Below are 26,218 nucleotides of genomic sequence, written 5' to 3'. Positions count from 1 at the left end.
TCCCTGTTGATCCATGTGTATTAATGTGAATTGTAATCAGATTATCTGTGGTGTCAAAGAATTGTTGTTCGTTCATTCTATGTTTTTTTCTTCCATGACGTGCAGTTTAAACGCGTTTTTTGATCAGTTTGGAACAAAAGTTATGGGTTTATTGGATCGAGTATATGTTAAGAAGAAGCTGGCCCTTTCGTTTGTGTGCCTTGGATCCGCCTAATCCGGAAACATTATTTCGCAATCGCAATTTGAACAATACTAGTTTGATTACAACAAAAAGTGTTAAAAGTTATCCCTAGTATCCTCGTCGTTTTTTTTTTGCTAAATTAGTTATGAATCTTGTTCATAGTATGGCAAACTACGGTATCTCAACCGCAGGTCTGAAGAAATAGTTAACGTGAATTTCTACAGGATCAGTTCTTTGATGCGTTAAACTAAGAGATACTTTAATACTCTTTTAATTTGCTGAATCTTATTATAAGCGTAATTTGGGTGACTGATGTTACGCTTGTTGAACACTGAATTTCTATTCTACTATTGTATTTAAATTCACATTCACACATCACTTCTTCAAAACTATTAAAACATCCGTTCATATAATGATGGGTGATAATCTTTAAGGAACTGATTCCGTAGGCCCTCGTTTAGATATAAACAACTATAGACTTTCACTCCCGCACCGTGAAAATAGAAAAAAAAGAAAAAAAAAAACTAGACTTTCATAATATTCGATTGCGATTTTGTTGTTCTTGGTAAAATGCGGAAAACGTTGCTTTAGCTCCACGTGGAATGTTGTATTGTATATTGCATAAAACATATTAGAGACACAGGATTATCTTTTCTTGCACAAAGTGGAAGTAAATGGTTTTTACTCTTTAAGAATTATTCAGTATCTTTTCTATTATCCATCTATAAATGTTAGAAACTAAGATACATAGTTAACATGTATGCATTATTACATTAAGTTTTTCTTTCCAAACCGATTAAGTCAACTATGGTTTATAAAGTTGGATTAACGCGATTCTTTTGAATTCGTAAATGAATCAGCTTTTCTCCTTACACGATGCCAGTCAAGCGAACAGTATAATAAATCAAAACAATTGTAAAAACAGAAGCACTTAACTGAAAGAACTACCGAGCCGAATACGAAAAAAGGAATAACAAAATAATGTCGAAACAATCATATGGCAAGTCGCTAAATAACAATTTCCACGATGAATATTGAAACTGTGATCAAAACACGTGAAAGCCCGCAACAATGACAAATATTTGATACGGTTTTTTATTAGATTGATTGTGATTGTAGAAGCTTGTTTTCGAGAGCAGTACATCTCCCATTTTGTCTCTTCGAGTTTCACTCCACTACGATAGTTAAGATATTAAATAATCTAATCAATCGATTGGTCGCTTAATGGAAGCATCACTTTCGCAGAGAGAATGGTTTGCTTTGGATGTTAATTAGATTTTCTTCGATATTTTCTATGAAAAAACAGCACGAACAAGGATTCAAACTTTGAAATTAATTAACCATTACAATCTCTCAGGTTTTTTTTGTGTTTCTTAGAGGTTCTAAGTTCCTTGTGATTTGGATCGAGAAATATTTTCACTTTGATTCAAATCTGCCACAGTTCAAATAATTTGACTGCTATTTATCTGAAATAGAAATACAAAAGAATCATCATTACATGCCAAAAACAAGCAAGCTCCAAAATTTTCAAATCTTGGATTTGCCCAATGTTTCAGGTTGTAGCAGCTTAACGATAGTGATAGAACGAAAATACAACTGAAAGTGAATTTAAGATACCCTTTGATGTAGCTGGTCGGGTGGATAGATACTCGAGTTTATTTTCATGTGGGAAAAGGAATATTGTCCTTTATATCGATCGGAAGAACCCATGTGATATCTTACCATTGTTATAAACAATAGTCTCAAATAACATTTATTCTTCTAATTCATGGACAGAAAGCAGTAACTCAACGGAAAAAGAGATTGTTTTAAGTTTATTTTTTTGCATTACACAGAATGGGAGCTTATTGTGAATTAGATTAAGTGTTAGCAAACTAGCGCAACTAAAACGGGTATACACTAACTTTCGTTAAGAAAATATATGCAAACGAAAATGTCATACAAAAGCATATAATACGAAAATTCATAGACTTTTTCTATCCGCCTGTACTATGCTACAAGGAAACGAAAAGCAATTATTTCGCCGACTTGATGAATAACTTCATTAGAAGAAGTAGAACTCAATCTAAAACGATGCACAATAATAACGCTGATTAGGCAACTGATGTATAAAAGAAGTATAATGTAAATTTGAACTATATTTTCATGGAGAATTTCATACAAAATATGGACACCAAACACAAATTCAAATTGGAAAACATATTTCAACGAAAGTGATATTTTTGAAATAGTAAAACTGTTGCGCAAAGAAAACAGAAAGCCAATTGAGATGCTGCTAAGAGAAAAATATTTTGCAGGAGCAATGGATTGTTAAAAACAAGTCCTATAACGGAAAATAACATTCATAAATAATCAAAATAACAGCAACTCCATTCCCGAACCTTGGAGAACCTTTAACATGGTACCAAAGCCAACAAAGAAAAGATCAACAACTAATAGTTAGAATCGACTAAATTTCGACCAACGAAACTCCGATACGTTAAATGAAACAGCAGTTTTCCCATGTACAATTTACAACTCAAATCAACACTAAAAAGTGAAGGAACTGGCAGCAAGAAATATGATTAAAGATTTTAGAGACGAACAAATGAATCTTCGTACGAAGACTGATAAAGTAATTCACTCATCACAGTACTTCCCCAATCTTTTATTTTTTACAATACAAATTAAAACAACCATTAAATTGCATTGATCAAATGCAGATCTATCTTTAATGTTATTCTTAAATTTAAGTAGTACTACATGTAAAGTAAGATCTATTTGATTATGATTCTCGTTGATTACATTTCTTTGTGCACATTTTGTCCCTACTAATATGTTAATCAAACATTATTTTCCTTGTAGAGTACACTTGTTTTTAAGTTTGCTGATTAATGTACGTTTATAAATTGGAAGATTAATGAAAATGCCATAAACCTTGAAATATCTGCCGCAAACAAGATAATGTTTGAAAAAGCTCATGACAACTTTTTTTTACAAAAATATCTAGTTCCATATACAGAAGAGATTAATAAAAATTCATATTGGGCTACCCAGCAGTTCAAATTCCAAAACCCGGAATACAACTTCGCGTATTTTAGTTTAATTCATAGATACATTAGTAGCGGATTGTTAATTCAATTCTTTAATCTCGTAGACATATCACAAGTGTTGTGTGAATTTTATATACCATTATTCCTTAAATTATTCTACAAAAGTTGCCTCCTCGATTATCGCTGTCTTGCACTATGCCACCGTGGAATTTATAACAATTAAGTAGATTGAAGGATTTAATCGTCTAAGCAACCCTCACAAGACACACTACTCTTACAAGAGGTCCTGCACCAAGTCAAGTGCTTGTCCAAAGGCCGTATGCACGAATCCTTCCAGCCGAGGCAAACATACTTGAAGGAAGAAGGGACTTGATTCCGTAAGACGGGCGGCACATAATGCTGAGCTGGTTAGATGAGGTCAGTGCGGTGTGGGGTCGTGAGCTAGAGGGCGAAAGAGTGATGGAGGCGGTTTGTTTTATCCCCCCACCCCTTTGCTACACTTCGTCCTTCGGCTTACCGGGGGGAAAAGCGAAAGGTAAACGATGCTCCGTTTATTGAATGAATCGTTTTTTGGGCGGTGAAGCGGTACTTTTCACTTTTTTATCTTAGCATCGCGAGAGCCGCTATTCCCTTCCTAGCTATAGCTCGCGAGATTTCTCGCGACTGCCAGAGAATGAGAGCGAAAAAGGTTTGTCTGCGAGCGTGGAATAGTCTATAAAACCGAAGGAGATGCCCAGTTGAGCCCCATTCAGTGTGTGCCGAGTGTCATGACAGTGAAGACATCGAAAGTGATCGATAGCAAGACATGTTTCAGCATGCTTTTCAAACAAATCAATTTGGCAATGGTAAGTCTAGTTAGTAGTGACTTTGCACTGTGAATAAGATTGCACGCACTGAATGGAAAAACGAAATGTAAAACCTCATGTGACGAAGCGAGAGCTTCAGTGAAAAAACGATGCCCGGCTGGTAGTAGTGTGCGTCAACGAGCTGCACAGGAATGGCGTCCCCGCGTGTTATAGATACACATCTAGATGATGCAATCGACTGAATAGGGTTGCGCTGATTTACGTTAGAAAATTGCACGTGGTGGAAGAACTATTTTAAACAATCTCACCCTATCTACGTCACAACTGTCCGTCGCATGTGTGAGAGGGTGCGAAGTTTTCTATTTGCTTGAAAATTAGTGTCGGGTGACTACAACCACATTGTCGTTTCTACCTCAGTCAGTTGAATAGCCGATCAAATAAGTTACCGTACCATTTTCGTTGCTAGTCGGAGTAGGCGAAAAAAGACATGATTTAGTGCGTGTCCATGCCGCTGTTCGTTTTTTTTCCAATCTGCAGTTCAAGTTTGTGAGGTTATGTACGGGCGGGCGGGCACCTTCGAATAAAGCAAAAGGAAGAGAGTTCGTTTCCTTTTACTTTTCGACGATTCTCTCACTCGCAAGGATATTTGTGAAGAGGGGTGAAAACACTTCGCTTTCGCTCCATGGGCTTGCGATTTTCTCACGTTCGGCAACCCGCCTTCGCTCCTGCTCATCCTCATTCACCTCACACTCAGAGGGCGCACAGGTGTAAGCACACGTTTACAGCACTTCGAATCGCCCACGTTCCTTTCCATGGCCTTTCCCAACGGAACGCTCGGGTGGATTATGGTATGCTTTAAATGCAACTCCCGCTGGAGGCGGCGTAGGCGGCGTTAGCAGCTCAAGCACCGGAAAAAAGGGACGTCTTGCGTTCTGGGGCCGACCTTCAGTCGACCTCAGAACGGGGACATCAGAACGTTCGACGGAACACTTCTTCCAACGGTCAAGGGAAAGCCGATGGCGGCGTCTGGAGACAGGACGTTGTCTGCCGAAAGAAGTCAGGACTTTTTTGTTACATGTTCTCATAGGTATAAAAACCATCTCAAATGGAACATTGAAACTGATGGTAATGGGTGTTAAATCCTACCTCCAGAGCCTGGCCAAAGCTTACAGGCCGGAAGATGTAGGTCAAGGCTTTATTACTATGGTTTATTGTCTGTTCTGAGAGCAATTTGCTCTCGGATTCCTGGCCAGGACATAGTAGGCACGAGATTCAGCCGGTTCCAATTGTGCCTAATTTAATTGTTACGCTGTCTACACGACCGCCATCTTATCAATTCAACCGCCACCGGAAAGAGCCTTCCAAGAAGCTGTTCAATTGACGTAAAACTGATGAATGAACGCCGTGCGTAGCTAGTCGAAACAGTTGTAGTTAAATTAATTTTGCGATAGTTATGTTACTTATACAAGTATACGTAATTTGTCAGTTCGGTTATCTACCGCCTCTATCATGGCTTTATCCAACGCAAAACAAGTAGCTTCTGGCTTACTGGATTTACATTGCAGTGAGGAATTTATTTATCGGCTAGTCAAACATACGTAAACGTTCAATCTATGTGAGAAGTTGTACAACTGCTTCTGTTTACCTCGACAAAATTACGTGAGCTGGCCCTACGTATGATATCGAGATTTAGATTGATAGGAGATTATCTTTTTTTTTATCTTTTATTTCTAAAGATAGCCAACACTACGAATCGAGTAAATCTGTTACAAGCAAAGCTTCGTTTGAAGCGTTTGTTTGGAAGCGATTTTATTGTCAATAGATCAATTTCGGATGACATTTATCGATGCTTTCGAGCTGGCTTGTAGAGGTAATAAATAAATGATAAGATTTTTCTTCTCCTCCGTAGCTGGAATGAGGACAGCTTCATTTGTACTCAGTAAACGAATGCAGGCTCTTTCCATATGTCTGGAAAGCATAATCTACTACGAGGTTATCAACGGGTTGTCGTAAATCTGAGAAAGAAATGATTCAGCGAAACGACGCCAAATGGCGATGCAGTTTTGCGCTTGCATGCTGATGTGCGAAGTTTACAATCCATTTGATTTTCGAACTGGCCTGGGACCGGTGGAGGCGTCGGTTCGTTTGGGAACATTCGAAAGATCCACCCAATTGATGGTCAATTGAAACTAATTGGCCACAATCGACGCAAAACGATGAAGCCTTTGTAACCGGCGGGGAGAGTTCGGTACTCTGCGTCCGGAAGACTGGAATATCTGACATACCGGTATTAGTTAGATTTTAATCGCAGCTATGACGGTTACGTTCTCCCTAGGCGTCAGTACGCGCGAACGAAGGACAAATGGTGGCCGTAAATTATTATCATATTTGCTCAGCTAATTGTGCTGGAACGTATTTTGCTTGTTGAGGTCGGCGCCTTTGAGGCGAAAACGTGTAACAACTAGATCGCGTCTATGGAACCGGGAGCACACGGTTTTTGTAATGAGAGAACACGTGAATTTCTCATTATATGACGTGTTTGATCCATTCAAGTTGTTCAGGGTGATTTCTACGAATTTTAATTAATATTATCATCTCACAAACATTCCAAATTTATTACGCTTGTCTTTAATAAATTGCTTCATTAGTTTGCGTTCAAATATGATTTTGTGGAAGCTGTAGTGAAACTTTCCTTTTTTCATGCAAATGTTATCCGATTTCCGCTGGAGTTCTTCCCGGCAGAATAACGAATCCTTTTTGCTGCCGTTTGATCGAACCATGCGAAGGTGCGTACAAATCGAAGAAACGAAACAAATGCCATACCAATAATCCATTCGATTGGATGCGGAGCACATTATCGTCCCTCTTCTGTTTTGCGGCGATCGGTAGAAATGGAAGTAATGCAAATGAGATTACTTTGGTTCGCTTCAGTAACTGCTTTTGATTCGGAGTAACGAGGAACAATTTTTATATCCCTTCGTTCCCTTTGGATAGTTACAAGAGAAGCACGTTCGTTGGCTTCGCGGTTCACTTGGACATCCATACTCGTTTGGTTCGGGTCACTTTTCATTTGAGATCACATTTTTATTGGAAAACCTCTAGCATGTGGTAACAGAATGGGAAATGAACTGAGCTTGTAATTCAGTTTACTTTGGTTGCACACACACGATAGTTTGGAGGCTTAGTGGCGAAAAGATGAGTGTTGAATAGATGTAACATAGTTGAAAGTTAGATTGTAAAAATATGGCTTTGGTTTTATCGTTTGAGAATGTTCTATTTTAATAGTCCTAGGAAGTCAAAAAATTGACTCAATGTTCAATCTGTTTAGCTGTAACCGTTCCGGAAATACTCGTATACACTCAGATGTTTATCTTCTACTAGCCCACGGGATTTACTAAAAGCAAGGGCGTGTAACGGTCAACGCATGTTGTACGTTTTAACCGTGAAGTGAACTTTACCCTCGATGGTTCTCCCTGTTCTACCATCGATCGGTGGTTTGCGTGGCGTAATTTGATTTTCGTACACCGGAAGGTGACATAAGTGACAGGCTTGTGGAAGGAGCATTCTGTAGAAATTCCAAACCGAAAAAAATTTACCCGTAAAGTTAATTAACGTTTGAGTGAAGCTTTTTGAGTAGGAAAGAGGCTGCGGGTGTATGACGTAGGTGAATGATGAAATTTATTTGATTATATTTCATAAAAGATTCAGCGAGGGTTATTTTTAGCATTGTTTCACTATTTTCTTAGGAGCTTTAATGAATAACCCTCTTTGATATAAAACTGATGTCACACAATCTTGATACCGACTATTCAAACATGGCTAATGCCTTCATCAACTGCGTCATTTTCAAGTGTTTATTTTGGCAACTCTTGCGGTAGTAAGGGACATTATTTGGCACACTGGTGGTAGTGATTTTAACTATAAAAACATCATAAAATATATGTGATTAATATCCATAGGTTTAAAAGACTTCAAATTTATTTTTATTTCGTTTTCAATTGTTTGGTCTGATAATACGATTATATTCTAGCTCATTTTGTGGCGCCTCCATCAACTTCGAGTGAGTTGTGAGCAGACGTAAGCTCACTCAGTGAGCTTCTCACCAAATTCTCACCACCTTTGCGATTGCGCTGTTCCGTTCCATGACCAGCAAGCTACTACGATTATGGAGAATGAGAAAAGCATACAGAGAAAAACTCTCTCCACCGCTGCTCCCCATTTCGAACCAATTTGTTGTCCTTTCGGAACCGCTTGCTTCCTATTGTATTTCCTTGTGTATCTCCCGCTCCCGCTGGATGACGCTCCATCCATGAGGCCGGTTCCACGGCTCCACGTGGTGGTTTGCGTGCACGAGCGTCCGGAACATCGGCTCAAGGACACTGAACCGGCGGGCCGGTTCTTTCCGCGACCATTTTGCCGTTCTAACCTCAACTCTCCCGATGGCGCTCGACGTGGTAGCCGGAAAGTGTTTCGAATGAGCGCGTGTGTTTGTTCATTGTGCGTATCCTGACGACCGCTACTGACCTCCACAGCGCACTTTTTGGCAGTCGAATGTCATTGGCATTTTTTTAATGATGTTTAATGGAAGGAACCCTGAGATTTGCAATGGCCATCAGAAATTATGATGTTTTTGAACAGTTAATATTTGGTACAATCTTCACGTGTTATGTCTCACGAAAGCAATCATTATCAATTTAAATATTTCCTCAATTTCCAAGGATTCTTTACAACGCCTCGCAACGATTCTGGACCTTCATAATTAATTTTAAAACCATCCTTGACCTTATTCGTCTCGAGTGGTCACGTTTGTTTTCCCCGTTAGCCACTACAACTGTGCCATGATAATGTAGATCACAAATGACGCAGCAGATGTAGGTTTTCTAAACCGTATTGTAATGCGCCTAAACTCCTGCGCCGATGCCAACATTCCACTCCGAGTCTCTGTTCGCAGAACGAGCGCAAAAAAAAACAAAACAAGGAAACCGGTGGCCGTAAATCAATCCTTCAAGCAGCGTGTGTGTGTGTGTATGAAGTTTACGATGTTTGCCATCGGCTTATGAGGCGCAATTCGAAATCCCCGGGTTCCCCTCGAAAAAAAGAAGTGCCTCCGCGGATGGTGACGATAACGGTGTTTTGGCTTAGAACCGGGGGGCTCGAGCGTCGTGGACCCGCGGCTTTGATGGAAGTCGATCAGGGGATACGAAAATAAAATCTTTTCGCCGATGCACGGCGGGTCGGCAATCAACAGCTCGTCGGCCGTTTAATTGTTTATCCCTACTGTAGCCGCGTTGCTTGCTTTGATGGGCGTGTTTCTTTTGCCAAAAAATGTCCCGAAAAATAACCCTATTTGGGATGCCGAAACGGAGAGCGGGTTAGAGAAATGACAATTAGCAGATTGCAAAGTGTAAATGGACGATGGTTGCTGGTTTATTATATTCTCTCCACTATTCCCCCTCCCCCTCCTCTCTCCCACCCTTTGCTGCGAAACTGATGGATTAATTTTATAATTATTTCTGGCAGAAACTTGACACGTCGCACTTATCCTGGGCCGCAATCTGCCAGTACTTTTGTTGGTAGGTACCAAAAACCCGACGTTTGACGTGGTGAACGAATCAAGAGTCATGAATCTTGCAGACACTTTTTTTTTCTTCCATGTCTGCCTTCATGCCTCAAATGACTGGCGTTCTTTAAAATCCTCAAGCAATCACGTGGCCATTCCCGAGGCTTGTTGATTAAAGCGATCGTTATTTGAGCCGAAAAAATACAACCTGTTAAACACGCTAAGGAAAAGGAAAAAAAGATTTCGACTCAAAAGTGTTTACGTAAGGTTTCACTCAGCAAACGGCTATCGCCATGACAAAATGGTACGTAATTTGGTTGGCAATTTTGCATTCGTCAATGATGTGGTGGGAGGAAAAATCAACGCTGTCTGAAATATTTTCTCAGCATCACAAAAGCATACACTTGACCATCGAATCAAAGCCGGACGTGTGCCGAAACCTTGGGCGGGAGGAAAACAAAAAAGCGACGGAAGGTCAGTTTATGGCCGGGGGTGGGCTTGGTGTGAGGAACGCGGGTGGAGGAAGTCTGCGGGATGGGTCACGAGGTTCCAAAAATAGCGGACACGCACGAGCGACCGACGAACGAAACCTTTCGGTCCATTTGGTCTTCTGGGGGAGCTGCGTTTTCGCCGGGTCGGAAACGGAACCGGCTCTGACGTTTTCACGAAACGAATGCAGACAGATACAACCAAAAACGACCATTTTCACACACTTGCACGAATGTATCACACTTCGTACCAAACAGGTTCGTAACATGATTGCTTTCCCTCAGCCTCTTTTTTTACTTTTTCTTTATGGCCGCAAATGTAACGCAGTTCGTTTCATTAGGTTCGTTTCGTTGATGAGGGTTAACCCTACATGTGTTGCCAGCTGCACACCTCATTGAAGCCCTACTACCAGTGCTGACCTATGGCCACAATACAACACCACACCAAAGTACAGGAACCGATGGCCAAACATTATCAGGTGCCTGTTTGATGCGGAAGGAGCGATTCCTTCTGCGTGTATGCGTCTTCCTTGCCGATGAAAACCCCGTCTGGCACACTTTTGATGGAGGCAGGCGGGTGGTAGGAGCTGACCGTTGGGGTTAATGGAAAAGTGCAGTCAGCTGTGAAGAGATCAGTCCAACGAAACGGTTACTAACTGCAGGCGCCAGGGTACAGGGCCGACGTTGGGTTGCACTGTTGCGAAGCTGACAGAAGCAATTATCGAACCGGACAGGAGCTTTTAGATTTAATTTAACGAGCAATTTAGGGGGGGAGGGGTTCATATGGGACGAGTTCCCATATGTGTTTATTGCTGCGGACCTCTCCTCCCAGGTGGAATTGATTGGAAAGTTTTCCATGGGATCCAGTCTAGCTGTTTTTTAGGGTGGTCTCCGGAGGGTGATTATATTTTATCATAAAAATTAGACGTCACTCCCTCCCACTTATCACATGACGAACATCCAATATCGCATGATTAGAAGTCGTCGTCGTTTGAAAAGTTAATCGTCCTAACCAATTTATTTGTGGGCTCGAAATTGTGTGTACTCAAGCTGCAATCGGTCGTCAGCCTCCCATTTGGCGTCTTCAAAAGTAAGTGAAGTCATAAAAAACGATCTCGGTACGTCCGCTTGAAATCCATTAGGAACAGGTAGTTAATCGGATAGATCTACAAGAAGGCCGGGGAAGAATAGTGTATCGTTCACTCGTGACTACCGCGGTTGGTGTGCTTGTTTGTTTGGCGCTATGCGAAGCTCAACCTGCACCTGCGTCAACCACTCTCAGCTTCGGCTTGTTAGAATGCGAAAGGAATCGAAAGGGAGGTTGCAGGGTAGTGTCACTAAAGGGCAAGTGCAAGCATGCAGGTTTACCGGTGAGCATTCTTCGGTCACACTAATGGCGCCACGACAAGAAATAGATGCTGCACTATGGTCACGCAATAGAGAGAAAGAAAATCGTAGGGACAATTGAGGTAATATACACTATCCTATAAACGGTTGCAACTATCGTTTGTTGTTAAACACTTTGTGAACCTCAAACCAGCCCTTGTAACCATTTACCATGGGAACGTGACCGTGTTTCATAAGCGCAACTATTATTACATTAAAATACTAGACACTTAAACTACTATAGTAAAGAATGAAAAATTTAGCTCTGCCTTGGTAATTCGATTTTACAAGTGCTAGATCAGATGAAGAAGACGTTTGACGGTTACTTTGAATGAAAATTACTAGCGTTTAAATCGACTTTTGCCAACCGTTAACACGTATACCAGTCTATGAAAGCTGGTCGTATTTACTATTTTAGCCTTTATAAGCATAATTTATTGATAAACATATTTAGCTTTTTTTATTAGAAGGAGTTAGTGTCATACTCCACATTATATATTCTTTGTAGACTGTATTTTGAACCTGTCTTGCCACCAAATATCAGTAAGGTGGACTATATTATCCTAGTCGTCTATTTTACTCCACTACACCCTAAACGACATGATCGTGCGGGAGTAATGCGATCCGATGATTTGAACTCCTGGCTCTTGGGTTATTTTTGACCATGAAAAAAAAAAAATGTCTCGGAAATATTTCATGCTCGCGAACGCTGCTCAGACCGATCCAATGATCTAACGATCGTCGGTTTGAGCCGAGAGGAAGAGCTGCCTTGTTTGTATTGCGCTTGTCTAGTGATAGTGACGGTGTGTGGCTCGTTGCTCCTGATTGATGGACCACACCGTCTGACATCGGATCGTCGTGTCACAGAGGGCAGTCGTTTTTTTTTCTCGATCCGGTCTTCGGTTTGCTTTGTATTCCGATCGCGACGAAAATTATGTGACGTGTCGTGTTTTCGGGGGCTGCCTTCCCAACCAGACAACGATGCACGAACGCGTTCGTGCTTTTATTTTTCACCCCAATGTACACACACACACACACGTACGCTCTCCCGGCCGCCGGATGGGTGATCTATAAAAAAGCAAATCGCGGTCGAAGAATCTTTTCAGTTGAACACCGAACCTGAACCGGGCTAGATCAAGTTTTATCTCGAACGGAGGCAAAGATCTTCGCCATCGCCACAGAAGAAACCGGAGGTACCGTTCGAGCGAGCGAGTGTTGTTCTCTCTGTGTGTGTGTGTTTGTTTGTGTGCACGTGTGCGTTGGTGTGTGGACGATCCCCAAGGACTGTGTTGCTTGCCCGGATCCGCTCGACCACGTGGTCGCCATATGTGCACAAAGTTCCCGTGTGTTGATCGTCTCCATCGGTGTTGAATCGTTTCGTTTGGTGTCTTCAGTTTACGTAGTGTCCTCGGATGTGAAAGAACCTCTCGTGGAGGAGTAGTGCGCCCTTTTTCCATCCAACCAACCACTTTCCATTAGCGAGGAAATAGCCGTAAAAATCTATAAACGGAAGGCGAACGAGAGCGACACAGAGCACGAGTTTGGAGAAGATCGGGCGAATGCCGGAACTGTAGTGGTGTGTGGTCGGTAGAAAATATAGCATATTTCCCGAGATCTTTTTGCGAAACCGGTCGGGACAACATTGCTCAGAACGCTCATGCCATGCGCAGCTCAATCTCCCAGCTCTTCTCGGCAGCCTCTGATCACGATGCCAAAGAGCGTAGCGCACACCAACACCAACAGCAGCAGCAGCAATCTGCCGGAGCTCCTACACAATGCACTAATGGCTATGCAGGTGCGTTCCTCGTCATCATGGTGAAAGAAGAAACAAAACCGAAAAGAAAGCAAATGGGAATGCACTTAGTTCCTTCCTACAAGCGAACGCTATCGAACATACTTTCGGCGAGGGTGTAGGGTGAAGTAGAAAAAGAGGGGATTAAAATAGCGCCCACGAAAGCGCCAACATGTTCAACATATGGCCGACGGGAAAAAGAAACCCCGATACCTGAATTGCGACGAACAGATTGAGTGATGATTGATGGATGTCGATTCGGACACGAGTGTGTGACGTGCCATTTCCCTAGCGTCGGTGGGAAAACGGGGACGTGCAAATAGCTTGATAGGTTTATCGATTTTCTACGGGGCAAGAATTTTTCACCATTTGGTTTACTTCGGGTGATTAAATGTTTTCAGACCTTCCAGACTTTGAGTGTTTTTAATAAGGGCCTACCAATTTTCTCTTATCCATAAACTCATGGCTTGCTAGAGCTTCTCACCATATTCCACTTAGGTGGTAAAGTCCATGATGATATAACAACGTCTACCATCGTCGTCGTCGTCGCCGTAATGGCGTCACAACGTAATATTTGTGCGGTTCGATGTCGTTGGCCGGATTACTGCGTGCGACGTCTTGAGCGTTTCTATCTTTACCTGAGAAACTGGGGCAGTGTCCGCTTGCGACTGTTTGCCATTTCATATTGCCGTGTTATTTGCGGGCATTTTTTGCGCTTTCGAAAAGGAAACGATTCCTGGAATCCTTTAAGCCACCGGGCGCCTCCATCGTCCGCTGGGAGTGTTAAATCATAGTTTACCAAAGGTAGAAAGAGAAAAAGACACACACATGAGACACCAGGAGTTTGCAAATTCCCATTGAAGACACGTAGAAGCAGCTGCCAACACTCAGCGGGTTTAAATAAAAAGCAAATCATGAAATTCAACAAAAATTCGAAATATTCCAAAATCCCCAATCGTCTCCCTGGTTCGTTCGGATTTCACGTGGGTTGGTTAGACCAACACGACCAGCAAAAGGAAAAAATAGATCAAGGCCAGTGCAAGATCGTGGATTGGATACATATAATCAGAGTGGTGAATCATCGGTGAGAGAGAAACGTGATTAAGAAAAGTGTGAAAAAACGTGTGGGCATTTTTTTCCGGATGTTTTTCGGCTAAAATACAAACATTCAAGACTTGTTTTTGTGGAATAAAAAACTGGTGGAAAGTAGTAGTTTGTAGAAAAAGTATTTAAAATGAATCCCAATAGAAGTTCTTCGAAGGAATCTTTAGTGTCGCACTGATAAAGTGTACGATTTATGGGAAATAAACTCAATCGGCTCGTCGTGCGTGGATCGTGGAAACGTTTGTCCGAATCCCTAAAGAACCCGATGAATCGCACGAGTTCATTGCCCATCCGGTGCGAGTCAATTAAGGTTCAATTTTAGCGCGTGTTCGAATTCCGCTTCATCAGTCTTAATTCTGGCAGCGGCATGCGGCATGATTCTATACGGAATGGTAATAAAAAAAATGTCGAAGGAATCCGGCGGTGCCATGGTTACCATGGTTGCCCGATGGTGACGCCGCTGACGATGATGAACAAGCCAGTCGTATTCGGTTTCAAGTGGCATCGGGAAGCGGGCTGATAAATATATCCTTCGCGCAATTAATTAGCACCAAGGGGACGGAGTGTAATTGTAGCATCATTAAAATGAAACACGTCCCTAGATCGTGGTTTGTGTTCGAAAGGGATCGATGTTGGACTTGGTTTTGTTTGATTGATGGATGGGCATCGACATTTGAAAGTGTATTTAAACATCGACGCTCTTGGAGTTTTAGGAAAAAAACGGATCTTTCGTCACTCGATTGCCCGTCTAAGAAATTATCCTTCTGAAATGTTTGTTTACTAACATTATTCTAATCGCTATCTGCTTTGTTTATCACTCTTTTGCTCTTCCCAACTCAGGACACAGTGGATCAATTAAAGATGTATCAAAAACAGACTGGAATTCCCACAACGGGAACGGAACCGCGAAGCACAACGGGACTCTCGGCCGAGGGACGTCCGAAACGGCAGAGACCGACTCATCAGGTAAGAAGGAGAACCCGAAAGCGATTATGCTTAGTGACATAAGGAAAGTGGTTGGAAGATATGATCTATCCTTGACCTTAGTGGTAGTTTTCTCTGTAGTGTCGCATCTTTATTTTCGTCCTTCCGAAGTGTTTTCGGGTTTCGGAGGAGACTCTTGCAAAGTGCTTCACTTCCAACAGTTTCCCGATAAGCCGGTCATTAACAAGATTAGCTCATCGTGCCGCTTTTCCAGCGATTTATTTGATGAGTCATTTCCGTTTTCTGGCAACTTTCGTTCTTGAACTAAAATTATTTCATGTGCAACTTCTGCTGTTGCTTCCGTCCTCCGGAAAGAGAAAAGTCACGGATTAGCGAATTGTTTTCTCAATTAAGCTTCCGGAAAACACATCTTGACCTGACTGAGCAATTTCTTGGAATTCTCTAGATGATGTTGATGTTATAACCTTAAGTGTGATGATTAATATATCAAGAGAAAACCTTCCTTGTTATTTGTGTGAACGCATTGCAAAAATCTTCCCCTACACCTTTTCTTTTCCAGGGACCGGGGGGATGCGGGACGCGCTGGAGGGGCCGGGCTCAGCGCCGAACGACGCTATTCACCTCAAGAGACGGGTGGGACTCTTCAGTGGGGTTGCTTTAATTGTCGGCACCATGATCGGTAAGTATAGAACTTTGGGTCGCTTGTGAGCTGAGCCCACCTTTCGCAAGATGAATGCCTTTCTCATGCTAATACATGCGCCTCCCTCCACCCCTCTTTCGCAGGATCCGGAATTTTCGTGTCGCCATCTGGTTTACTGGTGAGAACTGGTTCCATTGGTGTGAGCTTTATCATCTGGATGGCCTGTGGGTTGCTCTCGTTGTTAGGTAAGTCACGTTTATCAAAGCCGATGACATGCGGGAGGAGGGGTTGTTTTTGGGGCCGCTTTGCCGCTTGCTATTGATCGGGGATTTTGTTGACGTGCGTCATCCGGGCAGGGCTTTGCACTTTGACAAAGTGTCACTAGTTTGAGAAATTGGCTATGTTTACCTATGAATTATTTTGTGGTTGATTTTTCGGAGGCGGAAATCCTTGACATCCTATGAATGGATTTTGCGTGAGAAAATGCGTCAACAGACAAATACGCTTGTACCGCGGTATCCGTTAGTGTGTGATGCAACCCGAGTCTCTTAGAGGAAACTGTTGCACGATCGCGTCGCGAAACCTGTCGCATGTCGCGATCTTGACGTGAGACATCGCCCCTTAGGAGAAGCGGCTACGATCTAAAAATATCACTTTAAACAAACGGATCATAAAAAAAAAGACTAACACTGGTAATAACGGATTGGGGCATGATACGGGGTTCAGTTGTTGGATGTAGGGTGCAAATGCATGAACAATGAGCGAAAAGAGCAATTTGATAGGAAGAGAAAAGAAGGGCAGGAAAAAGAGGCAACACGGTCGCAAAATATCACATGATGGGAACGAAAATTTTGTGAATTAAATCGTTTCATCCGAGTGCAATAAATCCTGCCCGGTGCTTTTGTTAATGTGGCACATTCTTTGCTGAGTTTGTTATGGTTTTCGGGTACCGATCATTTTGATGAGGATTGCTTTTTTTTATCGTACAAGAATATGAATCATTTTCCAAAGATTCTTAAGTTGTTATTCTATTTTGGTTTACTTTAAGTTGATACCCATTTCGTAGGCTCAAGAAATGGAGGCGCCCGGTAGTTTTTAACGAATGGAGACGCCTGGTTGTTTGTGCCATAAGGAGATTTGTACTGAAAACGCCTTTGCATTTTTATTTATTATCATGTTTGTCTATTATCAATTTTTGAAAAATATAAATAGAATAACACGCATTCGTTTGACGTTTGTCAACATCATTAAACAACTGCTTCTAACGATTGTTTCCCCTTTTATCTTCGTCACTTTGATGAACAACTTCAAAAGAATTAAATCATTGACCATCCTTCACCGGCTTGTGTTTGCGATGAGCTTGATCGTCTGTCCTATCAATCTTGGGTTGAATTGCCGAAGCCTTATACAAGATGGTTAACGTCCTATTCGACACGCACTTTGCGCTACGTTTTTGCTTTGCTTAATAATTGCTTTTATTTTTGTGTCCGCCGTCCTTCATCAAGACCTTTTACACTGTACTTTGTGGTAGTCAATATTTACAAAACATTCCTACTATTACTGTTACCGGCCGAAACCGTGCCTTTCCTGGCGGTCGCTAGAGAACCGCACACCGTCAGGGTTATTAATAGCGTGAATGAATTTAATGCACGACCCACCGTAACGTCATCGGTGGTGGGTGAGAAACATACACACATTCCTTTTTTTTGTGATGATTGTCGTCGATAAGGTCGATAAATCGAGATGCGAAAAGAATGTTTGGATCGGAAAATACTTTTTCACGCCCCCTTATCTTCGCGCTTACGTGGAAAGTCTGTGGAGGAAAATATTTATCGTTAACGAATGGTGAAAAAAGAGCAAACTGAGGTAAGCATGAGGGTAGTTTTATGTTTGCTTTGGGAGAGACATTCTCCAGTACTCAATGATAGACGAAGGTCAAACGGATGAAACCGCTGCGTAGTTTAATGTCGATTGAAATTACTAAGTAAAAGCAGGTAAATGTTTGTTGATATTTCTGATAAACTCATCAAATCTTCAAGGTGATGTTGAGGACGACCGTTTTATCGTAGTTTCTGTCCATAAAATTTAATTATTTCTGGTAATGTCATTTGAAAACTCTAGTTTAAGCTTTTATGGGCCGTTAAATACCATCGTGAACTGAAACCATCTTGCTTCGCAGTAATGGTTTTTAATGAATTTGATTGTTTACAATGCAACCAAAGAACTATAATCCGTTCGTTCCGCACAGTAGTTAAATTTATTTATAACAATATTTCGTTAACCAGCCCCGTTTCGTTGATGGTGGCGATCTTGTCAACGTTTGTACCTTATTTTACCGCGGTTGAACGCATCGTTTCGAACAGTTGATGCATGCTAAAGAAGGATCCGTTTGTCAAAGTGCCAGGTAGACGGGCGTCTATCCGGTTGCTGATCTCGAATCGCTTCTTGCGAGTCATTAAACTAAAGTAAAGGCAAAACGGTCATAAAATATGGCTCCGCTTGATGAACGTCAGCATGGGCCATCTTTAAGTCAGCGTGCCAGAGTGGGGAAGATTTAAGGGTGTCCACTAATCAACAACTTTCACCTTTCGCTTTCCATTCCCTTGCCAGGTGCATTGGCGTACGCTGAGTTAGGCACGATGAACACTTCGTCCGGAGCAGAATGGGCATACTTTATGGATGCGTTCGGAGCGTGGCCGGCCTTCCTGTTCTCGTGGGTGTCGACGCTGGTGCTCAAACCGTCCCAGATGGCGATCATTTGTCTGTCGTTCGCGCAGTACGCCGTCGAGGCGTTCGTGTCCGAGTGCGACCCGCCGCTCAGTGTGGTGAAGATGGTCGCAATCCTCGCGATTGGTAAGTGTTGCCAATCCGCCCGCCCGCCACCGCCGTTTCCGTGTTGTTCCTATTTTTCCACTTCAAGAGTGTCCTCGGATGGCGTGCGCTGGTCCCCGGCGCTGGTGATCATTCGTTCCACCACTCGTTGAGGAGCGGATCCTCGCGCCACGGATTTGTTTGGTTCAGTTTCTTCGCCAGTTCGGTACATTCCTTTCCTTGGGTTTTTGGTTTGTTTTTAGTCGCTAGAACTGCTTCCACTTCTATTCCAGACCGTCAGACATGAACTGCTGGTGTGTATTTGTGTGTGTGGACCCTCCCGCATCACATCACGACACAGTGCCACAAAGAGAGAGAGACAAGAGAGAGAGAGAGAGAGATTAAAGAACGCACACACGCAGAAAGCGCACACACGAACCGAACCGGAAGATTTCGATCGGCAATGACAGCAGCAGCTAGGCAGAGCATTCCCTGTACCTTCTTCCCGGACCTGACGCAAGTGGCAGTGCGTGCTTAAAAATGTCCTTTTCTTATAGACCGATCCGAACTCCGATCACTCGCCGAGGGAAGCGATCCTCCAGTGGTTCCCGCGAGGTGCCAAGTGGGAAGAGGACCGAGGCTTCTACCACCCGTGCCCCGAGGGTGACCACCCCGATCCTCCGATCGAAGCCTGGCGAGCCTCGGAAGGGTCCATCGGCGGCCAGCACCACCAACCACGAGCGCGCGGACCAAAAGGCTGTTCTCTCTTTGTGTGTGTGTGTGTGCCTCTCTATGTGCTCGTGTGCATGTGTACGTCGACGAAGTGATGGTTCACGTTAACCGCGAGCTGGAATCGAAACACAGAGGAAACGCTTCTTTTTGCATCACCATCATTACACACAGCACACGTAATCGTTCAAAATCATGCTCATCGCCATCGTTGGTATCCTTTTCATTAACCGTATCTTTGTTTTTCCTTCTATTCCATTCCTCACACACAAACACACAGAACATATCACCTCGCCATTACTCATACTCTTTTTGTTTTTGGTTCACGTTTTAGTTTCATTTTATACTTTCCGTTGTTTTGTTATCTCAAAACAAATCCACAATACCTAACGCGTATGGTTTTTACCTTTCGTTCCTGAAAAAAAACCCGTCCTTTTGGGATGCTAAGGCTGGATTAACTAATTGGACGTTGTCCTTCTTCTTCTTCTGTTGTTCTCTTCCATTTTCCACTCGCCCGCTCTCCACTTCCCGCACTCGGACCTGCGCCGGCCATCCAATAGTGAGCATTTTATTCGTTAATTGTTATAGTGTGAACCTCGGCATGGCGGTGCAGAACGTATTCACGTCGGCCAAGCTGGTCGCGGTGCTGATCGTCATCTGCGGGGGCGCGTACAAGCTGTGCCAGGGCAACACGCAGCACCTGCAGAATGCATTTAGTGGCGCCACGCCGTCGATGGGTGCCATTGCGACCGCCTTCTACACCGGCCTGTGGGCGTACGATGGTTGGAACAATCTTAACTACGTCACGGAGGAGATCCAGAATCCGAGCAAGTGAGTACTCGAAGAAGAATTCATCTAAATTAGCTCGAGAATCATGGAGGAACGTGGGTCAACGTAGGCGTTGACGCCTGAATGTAGGCAACTGGAGAGGACGCTTACCGATGTTTCATTTCTTTCTCCAGAAATCTTCCCCGTTCGATCATCATCGGAATCCCGCTGGTGACACTCTGTTACGCCCTGATCAACGTGTCCTACCTGGCGGCCATGTCCCCGACGGAGATGATCGAGTCGGAGGCGGTCGCCGTAACGTTCGGTAACCGGATCCTGGGCGTGATGGCTTGGCTGATGCCGCTGAGTGTCACGATCAGTACATTTGGCAGCGCCAATGGTACCTTGTTTGCCGCCGGTCGGTTCGTATCGTTGGCCATGTCCTTCACGTTGAGCTGCGGAAAATGTCGTCTTATGTTTCCCCTTTGTGTCTTCCTTTCAAAAGGCTCTGTTTCGCTGCGAGTCGTGAGGGACATCTGCTGGACATACTGTCGTACGTGCACGTCCGTCGTCTCACTCCGGCACCGGGATTGATCTTTCACGTAAGTTTCCATTCGCTGGCTGAATGCTAGCTAGACCTCCTCCTCCCTCAATGGCTCACTGGGTCTGCCTTTTACAGTCTCTGATTGCCGGCGCAATGGTTCTGTACGGTACGATCGATTCCCTGATCGACTTCTTCAGCTTCACCGCGTGGATCTTCTACGGTGGCGCGATGGTGGCCCTCATCGTCATGCGTTACACCAAACCGAACTACCCTAGGCCCTACAAAGTAAGCACCGTCTGGCACCGTCGAAACCTACCACGATCTAACCGACACCGTTGCATTCCCGCAGGTTCCAATCATCATTCCAATTCTGGTTATGGTCATTTCCGGCTACCTTGTCGTGGCGCCTATCATCGACAACCCGCAAATCGAGTACCTGTACGCAGTGCTGTTCATACTGGCCGGGCTGATCCTCTACGTTCCCTTCGTGCACTACGGCTACCATCCAAAGTTCATGAGTAAGTAAATCTTCTCGCGTAATCGCGTAATCCTATGTCGTCGCCAACACGATGGCAAATGGTTTAAAAATAGCTCGCGAAGATCCTTCCCCACCAAACCGAACGAATGGCGATAGGTGCTGCACTGTTTCAGTGATTGTATGAGGGTTCTTTTACTCGTACTCGAACCGGCCACCGACGCTCGAAGGTTATTCTGTGCAAAAATTAATAACCATCCGGTGTTTTTTTTTAATTTTCACTTGATAACACTCTTCTCTTCCTTCGAACGCCCGTCAAGATTGAAGCCGCATGCCTCCCAAAATTCTCTACACCATGAGCCAATGAGTTCGGTTACTTTGTCCCAAAATGTATAAATAAAATGTTGGTTTGCTTGGTTGAGTTAAATTATGCACAGCGCGATGCGCGAGCTTGACGGCCAAACTTCAAGCTTCGTTGGGTGACACATTTCAAAGCGTTACGGATCGTTACGCAGCCTTCCCTTGTGAAGCCTGCTCGTTACTATGGAAACACATCCTTCGTGTAATATCTGTTCTTTGTAAAGCAAATAAACTAATTGTTCTCTTTCTTCTTTTCTATTGCAGACAATGTTACCCTCTTCTTCCAAATGCTGTTCGAAGTGGTCCCCACGACCACGATGGCGATGTTCGACTAGTAAACCTACCCCCCACGTTTGTAGCTCGGACTTTCTGCGGCACAAAGTAACCAGACAAGCAACCATAAACATAATCCTTTGGCTAGTCGGGAGACCGGGAGGGGTCACACAGTCCCCTCTAGTGCTATGCATCCCGTACTTAATCACACCAATAACTAAGCAACGCTTAAAATGACGCGGTCGCAAAAGCGCTGGAAAGCGGCTGGAGAACTTTAGAAGTTCATAAACCGTTGGTCGGATACTTTGTGACTTGTGGAATTGGAACCGTGTCCCCGTGTGCTCGCTCTCTATGGCTACGGCCGGTAGGCAGAAAGGAGACTTTATCTAAAAATAGCAATAATATGGTCGTATTTTTGATGTACTTGATCCTGGTAGCCACTAGTTGATGACGACCCCACCATAAATGTAGCCGGAAGTAATGCAAGAACTGTCGATTAGCATATTGTGTCTAGATACCATTTTGGAGCGGAAAGGCGAGAGTGTTGGAACTTTGTAACGAGCCAATCACAGGCTGGTGAAGGCTTTCGAAAGCAATCCGGAAAATGTGCCAACGATTTGAATGCATCGAAGCACAGCAACCATAGCGAGGAAGATATTAGATCCTCCTCCCAGGGAGAAGGGAGCGTAAATACTGCTCAAAAACACACCAGAAATACTGAAACAAAACTGCTACACAAAACCAAAACAGATACAACCAGACACAGTCGGTCAGTCAGTCGGTGAGGAAACATGATTTTGGAAACATTTTACACACTGGAACAACATTTTTTGGACCGATCGTGAACGAAAGGACTTTACGAGTGAGGGTTTACAATTGGAATTCTTTTGGAGTAGGTCCACGGCAGAAGGGGCTCGCTTTATAGTTCTTATCATTATTACTATATTACCGTACGTACACTTGTGTAACCTACAAAAAGACTTTTTTCAAACCGGCGAGCGAACCGAGCCAGTACGGCACACGGAGCAGGAAGGCATAGGGAAAACGCATGCCTTTCGCTTTTCCGGACAACGTTAGGATCGACTGCAATTTAGTTAAAAATTAGTTAAACTCATCGCAACACTAGTTTCGGTTCCATCCCCATTTCATCAATCAATTTGTGCCACCGTTTGTCTCAAAGCTGCACGGATCATTCCCAAAGATGGTCGTTTCGTTTCGGTGTGTGGGGACGTTAAAAAAAAGTGGCTGATTCTGTTACGTTTAGTCTAGGAAACTTTTGACCGCCCACAAAACCCGGTGTGCAGTCGACAAGAAGTCCCGTTTTCATCTGCGGAACGACCATTTCATTCGTCGGTTTGGTGCAGGAATCGACGAAATAGCAAAACCGAAAAGTCCTAACACCCTGGATAAGCGAAAGGAAGTGTGCCATTGCACGGGCGGGGAGGGAGGAGATAAGGGTATCGTTTCGATCGGCGCACCATGGAGCTATCATTCCGCACCGAAGGATCGAAACCCTTGAACCGAACTCCAGCCTTGTGTCTTGCCTTGTGTCCTGGAAAGCAAGCGCCGTTTTGGTCCGGAAGCAGCCGGGAAGATCTGGAAGCGTTATAATTTCGTGCGTGATCCCCGTGACATATTGCGATACGATGAGGGTATTGTAAGTACTGTAGGCTTTTGTTTTTAATTCGGGTGTTTTTATTGGAGTTTTCTTATGATTATATAAGTAAATATATCGAAATGTGTTAAAACGGCCGATAGGTGATATTTTGAAGGGACAGGCGCTTACTTCGTTTTAGTTGAAACCATGGAAACCGTAGCGATCAACCGGAAAGGGAATCAAACACACACACCAAAATCATGCGTCATCGTGCGTTAAATGAAAAGAAAACGGAATCTTATGTACGTTTGGGAAATGGAATGCAAGATTGCACGTACTTAGAAATCTAACTGTTTACGAGTCCCCGGGACTGCAGAACGAAACACATTCAACTAGAAACAATCAAAAAAATCTCCAAGCGAGGAAGATCGGAACGGAAAAGAAGGGTAAAACAGCCGTGATTAGTGCAATAACGAACGTTCATTTGTGTTAGTTTTTATTTTTGGCAAATTTATGAAATAAAGAGACGTTATTTATATAATGCAATAGAGAAACCTTAAAATGTTTCGTTCACCTGGTTTTTCTGTTCGACTTCCGAAATGAAAATCGCAATTTGACAGCTGGAGAAGGGTAAGAAAATGACCAAAGTGGCCTGGTAAGTACCAGGGGCGCAGGACCATTACAGGTGTCGTAATTTATATTTTAGACCCCACGAGCCCGAGATTTCAAGAATGAAAATATCGCAAAAGTAACAGGAGCGCAGGATTGATGATTGCAAAGTTGGGTAGCTCACTTTTCGCTTCTATCGTCAAAACCCACGCTTCGAAACAGCTGAGCTAATGAACAATAAAGCAACAGGAGCGCAGGATTGAGTCGCCATGGGATGGGATGCATGACTTCAATGTTGCTAGCAATCCAAGCAACCTCATGTGTATCCCATCGAGCAAACACCAATCCTGCGCTCCTGTTACTTTCGCGATATATTCAGTTTTTTGAATACTCGTTTCATCGTGTGCAGTAAAGTCCACCTTTGCAGCCAAAACTAAAGTAACAGGAGCGCATGATTGGTTGACTTATTGGACGTGAACATTCGGTTCAGATTCGATACAATTTTATAAAAGTCATTGCTCTTGCGTTCACCTTTCTCGTTTATTTAGCCATCTCCTTGTTCGTACATTTTTTGTTTGAATCGTTTTTTTCGTTTGGACTATAGTGTCTTCTTTTTTTTTACTTATTTCAAATGTCGCTACACTCCGATCGCATGCTTGCGCAGTTTTCGCACAGATGATGCATTTTCCGGTTAGTCCTTCCTAATCAACATTGCGTGTTTGTGTGTGTGTGTGTTTGTATGTTCTTTTTATATATGTATGTTTGTTTTTTTTCATAAATAATCACCCTAATGCCTGCTCATCGTCGTTATCTCTCGGTCACAATTTCATTCATTTCCTTCAAGTCGGGAGTTTACAGTATTTAGTGTAATAATAATAATATACCATAATATAATAGCAATAATAATAATAAATGACTATTTTTCTCGATTTTTTCGTTTTCTGTCACAACACCACACTCCTCTCTCTCCACAAACACCGTAGGGCGGGGTTTGTTTAATGTTTGCTGTTTTACTTTGCCGTTCGTTTGCGTTCATCACTCGAGTGATTTTCCACCTCATCCTCGGAAGGCTCTTTTTGGTTTATCCGATAGATGCAATGCTGGAAAAATTTGGTTTCATATATACGCGTCCTCTCTCACGCGTTCAAATCGTTAGTATTATAGGTGCTCTAAATGGTTTTGGCAGCGTGGTTTCTTGTCTGTTCTTTTGTTTTTTGTTTGCAGTTTGTAGTCCTTTATACATATGAAAGCGTCGATAATTGAAAACTGTGTTACATACTTTCGAGCAACGTGTGTTATGGGAATTTACGAAAGAGTTCCTATCCTTTAGAGCGGATTGTATACAGCGCTATGTAATGTTGTTCAAATGTTTCAACTTGCACAAAGTGAATATATGTTTTTATCTTGGGTACCCTTTTCTTCGCAGCAAAATGCTAACTACAGGTGAGAGAGTGGGTTGTGAGTGCGGCCGCACCGTAAAGCGAACGCAGCAGGCCTTGCCCGAGTGTTTGGTGGCGATCGGTACGGGGGCTCGTTCAAACGGAACAATCGTTCATATGTCAGGTCTTTTCGATGCCATCTTTCGTCATCACCAAAGAAATTCCTACACCACCACACAAGTAGGAAGGGAAAAAACAAGGGAAGCAGTTGGGAAATGACTTTTTGCCTATAGATGGTAAAAGAGGAAGAAGCACCATCCCACCGATCGCAGCAGGCCGGTTGTTGCTGCTGTTGCAGCTTAAGAAAAAAAGCAAATTCGTGAGAAGGTCCGGGAAGCAAATGAAACCAAATCACAGACAAATGTGTGTTTCAATCGAATTTTTACCCTTCCCAGTGTGAACGACGGGTAAACATCTTTGTTTATCATTCGAGTTATGCAATTTTTGTAATATCGAACCGAACAACGCCGGATGCATAAGCGGAACCAAAAAAAAAACAATCTAAAGAAAAAATCTACCAACCGTTTCGACACGCAAAAGCGAAAAGCACGGAAAACCCCGGTAAATCAACAAAACAGTCAGAAAGACCAAAGGAGAGCATTTCTGGGTACCGTACTTTCAATCACAATAGCTCGGTCCGGTCGGGCTCGGACACCCCGGGGGAGGGCACACCACCGTT

The 26,218-nt window shown here is 43.2% G+C and overlaps 1 protein-coding gene across 1 annotated transcript; it reads left to right on the top strand.

Moving 5' to 3' along the window:
* The first annotated feature begins 13,115 nt into the window (after nt 1-13,115).
* Nucleotides 13,116-21,956, top strand: LOC131287623 (b(0,+)-type amino acid transporter 1). The gene is made up of 11 exons (XM_058316687.1): nt 13,116-13,248; nt 15,190-15,315; nt 15,854-15,973; nt 16,078-16,179; nt 18,545-18,787; nt 20,035-20,305; nt 20,437-20,664; nt 20,748-20,844; nt 20,922-21,071; nt 21,136-21,304; nt 21,886-21,956. Exons 1-11 carry the CDS (start codon nt 13,116-13,118, stop codon nt 21,954-21,956), a joined length of 1,710 nt encoding a protein of 569 aa, XP_058172670.1.
* The last annotated feature ends 4,262 nt before the right edge of the window (nt 21,957-26,218 follow it).

This window comes from Anopheles ziemanni, chromosome 3, assembly GCF_943734765.1.
Source record: "Anopheles ziemanni chromosome 3, idAnoZiCoDA_A2_x.2, whole genome shotgun sequence".
NCBI lineage: Eukaryota > Metazoa > Arthropoda > Insecta > Diptera > Culicidae > Anopheles > Anopheles ziemanni.
This window is presented reverse-complemented; position numbering and strand designations above follow the sequence as displayed.

Excerpts from the sequence above, each read along its gene's own strand:
- LOC131287623 (XM_058316687.1), top strand. The coding sequence starts at position 13,116 with ATGCGCAGCTCAATCTCCCAGCTCTTCTCGGCAGCCTCTGATCACGAT. Across the intron at positions 13,249-15,189 it reads ATGCACTAATGGCTATGCAG|GACACAGTGGATCAATTAAA; the intron begins GTGCGTTCCTCG and ends TTCCCAACTCAG. Across the intron at positions 21,072-21,135 it reads ACTACCCTAGGCCCTACAAA|GTTCCAATCATCATTCCAAT; the intron begins GTAAGCACCGTC and ends GCATTCCCGCAG.